General features: G+C 38.8%; 1 protein-coding gene across 1 annotated transcript in view; it reads right to left on the minus strand.

Moving 5' to 3' along the window:
• The window catches only part of sorcs3a (sortilin related VPS10 domain containing receptor 3a), a 602,075-nt gene that overhangs the window by 24,241 nt on the left and 564,827 nt on the right, over positions 1–13,007 (minus strand). Inside the window, exon 19 of the mRNA XM_060898283.1 lies at positions 8,258–8,444. Within this exon, the coding sequence (XP_060754266.1) occupies positions 8,258–8,444 (187 nt within the window). The remainder of the gene's footprint in view (positions 1–8,257; positions 8,445–13,007) is intronic.

The raw sequence follows: 13,007 nt of genomic DNA on the forward strand, positions 1-13,007 counted from the left end.
TAATATCAAAGTTATGATATTTGTTGAAATGTGTCATGCATCTAGGGTTATCAGGATGAAATTAGGCATTGTTAGTGAATTGTGATTCATTAAATTTTAATTGATTCTTGAATCACGGATTGAAATGGATCGATAGATCGGGGATTGATTAATCATCACACCTCTACACACAGAACCACAGAAAACTCAGATGATACTCATTGTATGTAGAAAGAGCTATTGTAAGCTATTGCATTAAATCACAAAGGGGTGTATACATGTGTGGGAGTAATTAGTCTGGGGATATGTACCTGTGAGCTGAGATTGACAGCATGTGCTTTCAATTGTTTGAAAAGGAAGAAACACAACTACAAACATTTGCTTTGTGCTTCTTTACACTAGCTTAATCCTGTGTGAATGGATTATGCAAAAGCTCCCTGTATGAAGAATGTATTGAGAATTTTGCAATATAATACCTCGACTTTTGTAGTTTGTGAAAAAAACAAACAAAGAGAAATGTGAATGTGCTGTGACCACATGCACTGCTGCTGTGAGAATTTGATGAACAATAGTGAGATCGGCGTTTCTGTTGTGAGAAATGTGTCAAATCGATTGAGGAAAAGCTGTAACTCCCACCCAATCTTAACTACTCGGAAATGCAAACACTGTGGACTCTAGCTTGACATGCAAATTTGAAGTCAACCATTGAATTTTCAAACTCACTTTCTTTGAAGGCAATCCAAACCATTCTTGCGTCAACCAATATATATATATATATATATATATATATATATATATATACACACACACACACACACACACACATATATATATATATATATATATATATATATATATCTCATCTCATCTCATCTCATTATCTCTAGCCGCTTTATCCTGTTCTACAGGGTCGCAGGCAAGCTGGAGCCTATCCCAGCTGACTACGGGCGAAATGCGGGGTACACCCTGGACAAGTCGCCAGGTCATCACAGGGCTGACACATAGACACAGACAACCATTCACACTCACATTCACACCTACGGTCGATTTAGAGTCACCAGTTAACCTAACCTGCATGTCTTTGGACTGTGGGAGAAACCGGAGCACCCGGAGGAAACCCACGCGGACGTGGGAGAACATGCAAACTCCACACAGAAAGGCCCTCGCCGGCCACAGGGCTCGAACCCGGACCTTCTTGCTGTGAGGCGACAGCGCTAACCGCTACACCACCACATACATATACACTATATTGCGAAAAGTATTTGCTCACCCATCCAAATTATCGGAATCAGGTGTTCCAATCACTTCCATGGCCACAGGTGTATAAAATCAAGCACCTAGGCATGCAGACTGTTTTTACAGTTTGGAGCTGGCCCCTTCCTCTTCCAACATGACTGTGCACCAGTGCACAAAGCAAGGTCCATAGAGACATGGATGACTGAGTCTGGTGTGGATGAACTTGACTGGCCTGCACAGAGTCCTGACCTCAACCCGATAGAACACCTTTGGGATGAATTAGAGCGGAGACTGAGAGCCAGGCCTTCTCGTCCAACATGTGTGTGACCTCACAAATGCGCTTCTGGAAGAATGGTCAAAAATTCCCATAAACACACTCCTAAACCTTATGGACAGCCTTCCCAGAAGAGTTGAAGCTGTTCTAGCTGCAAAGGGTGGACCGACGTTATATTGAACCCTATGGATTAGGAATGGGATGTCACTTAAACTCATATGTGAGTCAAGGCAGGTGAGCAAATACTTTTGGCAATACAGTGTATATATAAAACTGGTAAACATTTTGGATCAACGACCGTAACAACAAATTAGTAAATTATCTGGCATAGCAGCTTTTGTGTTTTATAGTAAAGGTGTAATGCAGTGCCACTATCTGCATTTAGTTGGTTCTATTCCCAAAATATAAACAAAGTAGTAGCTTAAAGCACCAAGACCCTGATAAAGCAATTACGAAAGAAAGAAAGAAAGAAAGAAAGAAAGAAAGAAAGAAAGAAAGAAAGAAAGAAAGAAAGAAAGAAAGAAAATTGTAATTGCACCAGTGACTCAAGTTTTTTTTTTAAATGAATGTGGTCTTTCTTTATCTCAAAAGCTTCGTATCTGATCACTCACCTGCAATATAATGAAAACCTCCGCCACAAGTCTCAGTCAGACGCTCTGTAAAATTTTCAGGTGAAAAAAAATCATGTGCTTTCTATTGCTATCTGCATTTCTACCTGGATAACCGGTGAAGCAGACTGGAACAAGTTGTACATGCCGCTTGTAATCTAATTATCCACATAACAAAATATGATCCAGATGAGTAAAATAAGTAATAACTATCCAAAATTACTCTTCCTTGCCTTTCTGAACCAGTTTATAGAAAAACGTGAGGCTCTTATCTGAAATGTCAGTATGTCATATGTATTAGCTATCATTACCATAACTGATAACTGGTCAAGTAGAATGACATAATTTAAAGTTATGCCACACTCACAACCCACTGTAAGTGTTTTGGACATGCACAGGTCGCAGGGTTTGGTAGCTCACAGCCGTGCCGCAGGGTTGCGGTGAACCCAGGGGAAAGCTTGGGGGAGGAGTACGGGCAAAGTACTTGTCAAGTACAGGTTGCATTTGGCAGAAGATAAGAGAGAGGAAGTGATTGGGAAAAGATGGGACAGAGGTCACCGCCTCTGCCGCCTTTTGTTCTGACATCGGTGTTCCTGTATTATCAAAGTCAATATCACTTCGTGCTGCTCCTCAGCTTCTATCATCTGCCTATAAAGGTCCAACTCCCTCAGTCATTGCGGCGGTATGGCAACAGCCATCTTCTTCCTTTCTATAATGCTACACGCTACATACACACTACATAATCGGTTCCTTGGTTCCTCCCCCAATATATATACCCAGAATCTTGCCCCTCATGTCGCATGCGGGTCGCATGCACTGCATGTGCACGCCACACATAGAGGTAGAAAGTGAGATGTACTTCTGTCTTGGGGGCCGCAGAAATAGCAAGCGTGGAATACTTGTGTAGTACATCTGAGGCACGTCACTCATACAATAACCGTGCGTCACTCGTGCATCTTGCGGTCATCGCAAAAAGCCCCTACTAGCCGCGCTGCTGACTTGGTTCAGGCGTACAAAAGGAATACGGGTCCCATACGTAGTGTATGCATTTTTGATTTTTCGCAAGACCCGTAGAATTTGCATGTGCAGGACCAAAAGTCTCCACAGCCAGTCTGCAACCTTCTACAGCGCTGAACACATGCAAGTGTCGCGCAAGTCTCAAGCATGGTTTTGCCAAACTTTTTTACCATAGACCACCCATAGCAGCATGTACGACGAGTTGTGAGTGTGGTTTCAGCTTACCGGCTAGGCTACAGAGTGGAAGAAGGTGGTTGAACATCACAGTTCAGCATAGATTCTGAGAGGTGGGGCTTTGGGGTTAGGAAGTGAACAGCTTTCCTTTTTTTTGTAGTTCATATTATAATTGCTAGAGTCCAAAGTCTAACACAGCTTTTCATATGCTTGGGTCAAAGCAAAAAAAAAAAAATATATATATATATATATATATATATATATATTTCAAGCAAACAGAATATGGGACTGGACAAAAAGGTTTCTGATTACAGTACGTTGAGACTATGAATAGACAATGGACTATTATATCATGTGCAGCATGAAAGACCTTGGTATAATTACTGACTCCAGTCGTTTCTCATTAATCCAGTCCTCTCATTTCAGAGCTCATGCTGATACTATCTTAGAAATGTTACTAAGCTATGAAATATGTTTCATAATATTGTTACATGCTCACATTTTACATTATTATTATTATTATTATTATTATTATTATTATTATTATCTCATCCGGCTGACAGATAATGAGCTTATGCCACCATGTGCTGTCCATCATCTCTCCATCGTCCGTCATCCGTCAAGCGTCGTCCACATTTCATGAAAATCATGTCTTCTTTCTCAGTTCTTCACTGAGTTTTATTCTTTTTTGCAGGAAGGTAGGTCTGCCTGGGGTGCATATAGCTTCTACCCAAATTTACATAATTGCAATTCATAATGAAGATATGGAGTAATTAAGCCCTAATGAGCAGTTTCCACACAAATTGCTTCTTTTCCCTCAATTCTTCACCGATTTTGATTCTTTCTGGCAAGAAGGTAGAGGTACCTAGGGTGCATATAACCTCTACCCAGATTTGATTAATTACAATTATTCATGACGTTGTGGACTAATTAAGCCTTAATTAGCAGTTCAACAAAAATCGCTTCTTCTCGGTCAATTCCTCGCCGTTTTGGATTCTTTCTGACAAACAGGTAGGTATTCCTAGGGTGTATAGAGCTTATATATATATATATATATATATATATATATATATATATCTTGTATATAGTGTCCTATAGCTTGCAACATTTATTGTGCAAGGTGGCCCACTTTAGATTGTTCCTTCTGGACTAGACGGGGCCAGAGTGAGCTACGCCGTCATTGACAGTCTTATTATTATTATTATTATTATACACTTTGTTAGCTCTAGGTTGGCTTATTGTTATGTCTTGCTGTCTGGATGTTCCAGTAGATCTATAAATAAACTCCGGTTAATCCAGAATGCAGCAGCTCGTACCACAATGTTTGATCACATTGCCCCCATCTTATTTGCACTATACTGGCTCCCAATATTATTATTTTTTTCTTTGATTATAAAAGACTACTTATGACCTGTAAAGCACTGAATGGCCTTGCTCCACAGTAACTGAGTGAATTTTCAGTCTGTTATGGTCTGCCATGTCTACTTTGATCAAGGGTCCAGGCTCTTTATTAGTACCTAGAATAATGAAAACTCCAGCAGAGTGCACAGCGTTTTCCTGTAAAGCTCTCCAGCTGTGGAACAGTCTTCCAATTAGTGTTCAAGACTCAGACACAGTCTTAAAGTCACATGGGTTTTACTCTTTGTTTAGTCAGGTGTGTTATTTATTTATTTTCTTTTTAACATCCCCCCAGCAAAAGTTCTGGGGGTTCGAGGGGATTTTAGTTTGCTCATCAGGGTTTCTCAATCTAAATCTGGATTTCAGCTTTGTAAACCTTTTTTTTTTTTTTTTTGGGGGGGGGGGGACTATGTCTGTAATTAAAAATGCTATACCAATAAAATGGAATAGATTTTTTTTTAAATGAATACTTCTTTGAGTCTCTGCTATTGAACCTGAACTATGAAAACAACTTTAACCTCCTAGGGCCTAGCGGTCACATACGTGGACAGCACTTTTTAGAAATTCAGAACAAGAATCCACATATGTGGACATACTTTTTCTCAATAAGTACATCTTATCAAAGATGATGCTTAGTTTTTATTCTAATCAGGTTCTAATAAGCCCAAATAGCAAAAAGAAATAAAAAATGCATGTAAAAAAACAGCTTGGGTCTTAGGAGGTTAAGGTTTAGACTCCACAGTCAGATGAATACACTCTCTAGCACGAGTAAATTACTTTGACGAGACCTATCTTATTTGAAATGCCTTTTAATTTGTCTTAATCTGCAAGGATTAATCAGTTTTAGTTAGATCTAACAAATAGAGCTAATGATGCCTCGAATACGAGTTTTCACATTTCAGAAAACAACGTTAGTCAACTTAACATCCTGCTTAAAAAAATGCTGGTCCAAAAACTAAAGTAGTGCGTATGATAGTCATAAACAGATAAGCAACTAAGTGAGAATCCAATTTACAAGAACTTGTGCTTAATTAGCTCGGAAACAGTCATTCTAATTATAACAAACTTTGTTTGTGCAGATCTATCTTGTTAAAAACTACTGACAATGTGCAGACATTTTGTTGGCTCTCATAAGGAGAAATATTTCTGCAAGTATCACTTGTCAATCTAAAAAAAAGGCTAAAATAATAGTGAAAACACAACAACAGTGAGCGATTGTGAGCATAATAGAGACTATCATAAACTTTCTACAATGCTAGCCATACATTTCTGTGCATTTGTATGTCTGACTCATTTCTGGGAACATCTTCCAGCTCTTTTCAGATATTTTGAGTAAACACAGTCTGGCACTTTGTCTCTGCCATCTGCCTCCACTCACAAAAAAAAAAAAAAAAAGTTCACATTGCTGAAATTAAAAAATATCAATCATTTCTTCCAATCAATAATGGAGTGCTGTGACAGAGTGTGTATAATGACTAAGTAGGCAAATTGTCCCAAACACTTCTTTGTTAAATTTGCTTAGATAGAGCAAATTAAGGAAGCAGGATCCCAAAAGAGCAGAGGCTTCTAAAAGTGGTGCAAATTTTCCAAAAAATGACACATCCCAAGGTGTTTTATTTCTCTTATAACACAACTGTTTGCCAATTATTACCTCACCCACGACGGAGTAAGCGGGGCGAGGTATTGTAATCAGTGCGGTTTGTTTGTTTGTTTCTTTATTGTTTGTCTGTCTGTTAACAATCCAGCGTCTAGACGGTTGCACAATTGACTTCTAATTTTCAGCATAGGTGGGCAATGGTCTGTAGATTACCTGATTAAATTTTGGGGGTAATCGGGTCAAGGTGAAGGTCAAAGTCACCGGAAAGGTCAACCTTCCGGTCAAAATAATATATTTTCCATGATAACTCAAAAATGGTTGCCGATAGACAGATGTTTGCTATTATGAGCATATAGGAACTCCCATATGGTCTTTCATTTGGCACAATGATCTTTGACCTTGAGTGACCTTGAAAGGTCAAACTCAAGGTCACGGATTTTCAGAGGGATGTAACTTGAAAACGGTTGACGGTAGAAAGACATTTACCAATATCAACTTGTAGGAAGTGCCATATGGGATTTCATTTGGCACCATGATCTTTGACCTTGAATGACTTTGAAAGGTCAAACTCAGGGTCACAGATTTTCAGAGGGCTATAACCTGACAGCTGATGATTGAGAAATATTACCATTATCAACATATATGTATAAAATAAGTGCTGCCGGGCGAGGTTTATTTTGCCTGGCAACACTTGTTGTTAAAGTATTGATGGTGGAAAATGCTAGCTAAACAAAAACCTTCACAATATCAACAATTACATACCAAAGAAATACTAACATGTTAGAAAAAGAGTATTAATATAAACCTTGCAGCTAGAGCAATTGTTAGAGCTGTGCTATTTTTGTAAATTAATCAACACCTTGTGACCAATCAGTACAGAGAATTCAACAGTGCTGTGGTATCACGTTTTTTTAGTATAAATATGGAGGTGTTTATAGAAAATCGCACACGCTGATTGGTGGAGAAACTCGGACTATTACTCAATAATCACTTCGAGCGACTAAGCAAAATGGCGGCCAATCACTTTGTCATCGTAAGTGAGGAAGAATTATAAATTATGAAAGAAAATGCTGTTCCTCAAAGCACTAGAAATGCTACGAAGTTTGGTCTAAAACTATTCAAAGGTAAGGTGGAATTGTGATTTCTCATTCATCTCTAGCCGCTTTATCCTGTTCTACAGGGTCGCAGGCAAGCTGGAGCCTATCCCAGCTGACTACGGGCAAGAGGCGGGGTACACCCTGGACAAGTCGCCAGGTCATCACAGGGCTGACACATAGACACAGACAACCATTCACACTCACATTCACACCTACGATCAATTTAGAGTCACCAATTAACCTAACCTGCATGTCTTTGGACTGTGGGGGAAACCGGAGCACCCGGAGGAAACCCACGCGGACACGGGGAGAACATGCAAACTTCGCACAGAAAGGCCCTCGCCAGCCACAGGGCTCGAACCCGGACCTTCTTGCTGTGAGGCGACAGCGCTAACCACTACACCACCGTGCCACCCAGAATTGTGATTTATATTATCAATTTCAAAACAAAGTATTTTATGTGACTCAGCATAGGTAAGTGACACAAATCTGCATGCATCGTTATTACATTTGCATGCCACTTTTGAAGTTTGAAATAAATTATTTTTAATACAATTAAAAATAAATAAATAATCACCTGTGTATTTATACTAAAACAATTATCCACCGCAGGCTCAATGAATATTGGTGAATAATAACCTCAACTTCATCTCATATTCACTGATATTCACTTCATATTTCGTGAATAATTGTTCATTAATAACTTCTAGAGATTATTACTGGATTCTATATAAATGCTCCAAACCACTTGACCTGTAACATGCTGAAATATGTGAAAAGAAGTGCATTTTGTGACTTAAGTTACCAATACTCATATCATCATATCACCCATTCATAGTACTGTTTGTGAGTGTGCCGTCATGTGTATAACACTTACAAGTCACATGCAGGTACAGGGCACTGGAGTCAGATCCCAAGCTGTTCTCGGCAATGGCAGTAACCCGGAAGATTCCTGTGCTATGGTACACATGTTTGATACCCTCCTCCGTCCAGCTGAGGTTTGAATAGGACACTGCCGTCCCATCCCCGAAGTCCAATTGGATATTCGTCCTCATGGAGTCTCCCTGTGGACCATGCACTGTATGTTTAATCTACCACTGCATAAAAGGTTAGGCAGTTTGCAAAGCTTATGTCATCAGTTCCCAATCCCTGTGTACACTTTTGCCCTTATCTGGCTCAACTGGCACTCATCTCAACAAGAATGAGAATTTTAAAATGTATGGTTAGAGACGTTGCATCAAATTAGCATTTGTGCTCTTAGTAAAGCACCAATAGCCTTCAGGGTCTATTGAGATCTGAAGTTGTTACAGATTCAAAAATAATGTTTATGATAAGAAAATCTAGGCAAAAATTGTGCTGCGTGTAGTTGGCACCATATAGTAAATCACTTATGTTATCAGACTGGCACCTTATTACATTAAATCCCTTAAAATCACAGGCTCTGCAGACTTCATTCCCATAATTAGCTCATCTGGCCATACGGCCGATGAGCTGTTGCCATGGTGTGGTGTCCGTCACCTATTTGTCATCCATCTGTCGTCCACAATTCAGTTAAATCGTATCTCCTTTGTCAATTCTCCACGGATTTCCATTCTGATTGTTTTATTTGAAAGAACTCATCACTCCACACAAAACTTCATCATTGTTGTGTCCAATTTTTTGCTAACAAGTTCGTAATTATGCCAAAATAACAAATTTTTCAGGCCTCTCACTAGAATTATATCTCCTCTCTCATTTCTCATCCGATTTCAGTTCTAATCGATGTTTTGCGTAGATCTTTCCTCGTGGAACAAAACTTGTTTGTTTGTTGATTTTCCTGCTACAAACAATTTGTTTACAACTTTGTTTATTTTCAGTTAAATCATATCTCCTTCCTTAATTCTCAATGGATTTCAGGTCTGATTGTTTCATTTGAAAGAACTAAACCTTCTGCACAACACTTGGTCATTGTATTGTCTTTTTTTTGCGAATGAACTGCTAATTACGTCAACTTCACGAATTTTGGGATTTCTCATTAAAATTGTATCTCCTGTCTCATTTTTCACCCGATTTCAGTTCTAATCAATGTTTTGGGTAGATCTTCCCTCGGGGAACAAAACTTGGTAATTTTTATTGATTTTCCTGCTGTAAACACTTTGTTTACAACTTTATTTTCTGTTAAATCGTGTCTCCTCCTTCAGTTCTCAATGGATTTCAGTTCTGATTGTTTTATTTGAAAGAACTAGACCTTCTGCACAACACTTGGTCATTGTATTGTCAATTTTTTGTTAACAAATTAGTAATTAGCTCAACTTCACAAATTTTCTTCTAACTAGAATTGTATCTCCTCTCTCATTTATGATGCAAATTCAATTCTGATCGAGGTTTTGGGTAAATCTTTCCTTGGGGAACAAAATTTAGTCCTTTGTTGATTTTCCTGTTGTAAACAATTTGTCACGGAGGTTGGTCTTCTCTCACATTGTCACATTTCAGTTCTGTTTGAGGTTTTGGTCGTCATGGTTGTTTGGATGGCAGGCCAGATGAGCTCCTACGTCCTTGACATTCTGGCTACACATTTCACAGTGGTTCCCGCATGCTCCGCCCACATAACTTGATAACTTCACAAATATGTTTTGTCCCATACAGAAAAAAAAACCTAATATTTTCAATCTGGCTTGAAAACAGCTTGTATTTTTTATCCAGTTTGGCAGTAATGTAAATAAAGTGTGGGCTCCTGAGGAGGTGAATGGGGATGAAACATTGATTTCCATGCAAACATGCAAAGCTATATTGACCATCCGATAATCATAAACATTCATCAACACTGCAGAGGATCATATAAAGTCTGTGAATTCAATAAGCTTTTCACTCTTACTCCAACTGGCTGTTAGATCTTATATAAGGTTTGGATTTTAATCTCATCCAGAGCACCGTGCTGCTGCAGTAGGACTATATCTCCTTAATTAGCCTGTTCACTGGAATAAACTGTCTTAATGTAGCTACGCAATGGAATTTCAAGTGGCAGAATGAGAAAAATAGATTAATGTAATTCAAATTGATATTTTGTGTTGTCAGTGATCTGGGGCGGCACATTAAACGCATGTTCAGTTACCTCAAACTGTTTATCACCGATCCACACTCAATCAATTAGTCAAGAGCTGCACAGTTTGCTCTCATGTTTATTGAGAGCTGAAAACATTGATCTAAAAAGTTAGTGATACTTTTGAAGTTTAGTTTCTGTCAACAGTTTGACTTACCGTGATTCTTTACAACACACCCTTATATTTAGAATTTCACCATGAGGAGATCTGTATGATATCCACTTGCATATATGCTATAAAGTTGCTCTGCCTCTCATTCATGGCCATTAAAATCAAAGGGAATAGTTATTTATTTGAGGCAAATGTTTTGGGTCAATCATATTGTATGCAAAGGAATGGACTACATGCGGTCAGTGTTAATCCTTTTTTTTTTTTTTTTTTTTAATAGAGCAGCTTTCACATTTGTACACAGTGAGACAGTGACTGTCTCACCTTCAGGTTTTGCTAAAGCCTCATCACAATGAATGTCTGTGGTATTTTGGACAGAGGATTTTCAGAAACAAATGAAGAAATATTCTGAGCGCTTCAAAATTTAACCACTTTTTCAGCTTCCTAACTCGGCGTGATCTCAAGACAGGATGGACAGTAAACATGCCATGGCCATTGTGTCAAAAGAATATGATTCAAGTATTATTCTTATCTACAGTATCTTACATAGCATTTCAAGTATTCTTACATACACTATATGACCAAAAGTATGTGAACACCTGACCAACATACCCATGTGTAGGCTTTCCCCAAACATACAACCAAACTGGAAGCACACAGTTGTATCATATGTCTTTGTATCCTGTGGCATTAAGATTAAATGGTTTGATAATCAAAGTCAAATTGAATTACCACTTCAGTATAAAGACGTTACAATCATTCTTAAGACTTAAGGCTCTCAACCTCTATTTCTTACAAAGGTGCTGTGAACGATACGCCATTATCTTAATCTGGAAGATCCAGAACAATCTTATACCCAAATTGTATTAATATTGATTTTGATGAATCTGCTAGAAGAAGAATGATATGTATCAGACCTCTTGGCAATTAATGGTATAGCAGTGTCAACACGATGATATTCAACTCTTTTTCACTGGTCACATCAGCTCTCTACAATGTGGTGCCAGTATACATCAAGTCAATCCCTATCCTGATGAGGTTCAAGACAGAACTTGATAAGTGGCTCAGATCATTCCCTGACACCCCAACGACATCCAGGTACCTTGGAGTGAATAGGAACTCGTTGTTGGAGTGGGTGGGTAACAAGTCTTAATAGCTGTGACCCTGGGAATCGGCAGTCGAGATATGAGATATGCTTGGCCTGAGCTTGAAACCAATTCAAGGTATCCAAGGTATCCATTGTAAGGTATTCATTCAGCTGATATATGGCCTTCTTGGCCAAGTTGGACTCTAAATTACACTGGAACAGGCTTGTAGTACTCGAGTCCAGGACTCGGACTCGAGTCTGACTCATGCCCTAATTTTAATTTTCACTTGTGTTAATAAACACGCCTTCTGCACTTACATCCATCTTCCAACGATCTCTAACAGAATACTTCACACTCCCTGACAAAGAGAAAGCACATTCACCTGTTCATACGTCATGTTCAGGAACAAACTAATGTTAATGGTGCGAAAACAGCCACCGTCAAATGGTGCAGTTGGAGTCTTGTTCTCGGACTCGACTCGGCTCAATACTGGACTTGACTCTAAATTTTTTTTAATGACTTGGACTTGAACACTGGGGACTCAAGACTGGACTCGGATTTGAGGTTTAGTGACTTGACTACCACACTGCACTGGAAAGAGGGTTACTAATCATATATTTGAGCACTTCGGGTGGGGAACGTTCAATTCCTTTCACCTATAATAATTAAGACTAATACACTTCCAAAAAGGTAAGATGACTGATGGATACTTCCAAGCAGTAGTCTTCATGAATGTGTTGATCGTGCTAGACAAGGGTCAACAATTTACAGTTACAATCCCAATAATTACCTCTTCTTCTGCCCATCTATGATAAGAAAAGATAAAAACATATAAATGTCATCCTTTTCCACCAAAATGTATTGTCATGAGCCACTGTTTTGTACCAGACTAAGAAAATCTAAGGATAACACCAAGAGTGTGGACTTGGATAACCAACTTCATGAGTCCAACAAATCACATTTAATCTAATTTATCTGCCTATTTGAGCAAGCAGGCACAATAAGAGGATTTTTTTTTTTTTTTTTGGCCTCAGACATTCAAGAAATTGTTGTTCATCTAATTAATAATACTAGACAGGTGGATCAGTCGACTCACAGCACTTGAAAATCAAATTTGGCAGTGTATTACATACAGTACACACTACTACCAACAAACGTACCTAGTGCTAGCTACACCTGCTTCTGTCCTTGGCATGATATGACACAAAGCACCTGTGTGACAAAATTTACCACATAGGACAATCAACACATTGAGTGTCTGCAGGTGTGAACCTTTGGCACACTCTCACCAATTGTACACGCACTTTCAAAGGTGAAGTCACGACAACAAACAATACACACATGCTGACTG

The sequence above is a fragment of the Neoarius graeffei genome, chromosome 18 (assembly GCF_027579695.1).
Source record: "Neoarius graeffei isolate fNeoGra1 chromosome 18, fNeoGra1.pri, whole genome shotgun sequence".
Taxonomy (NCBI): domain Eukaryota; kingdom Metazoa; phylum Chordata; class Actinopteri; order Siluriformes; family Ariidae; genus Neoarius; species Neoarius graeffei.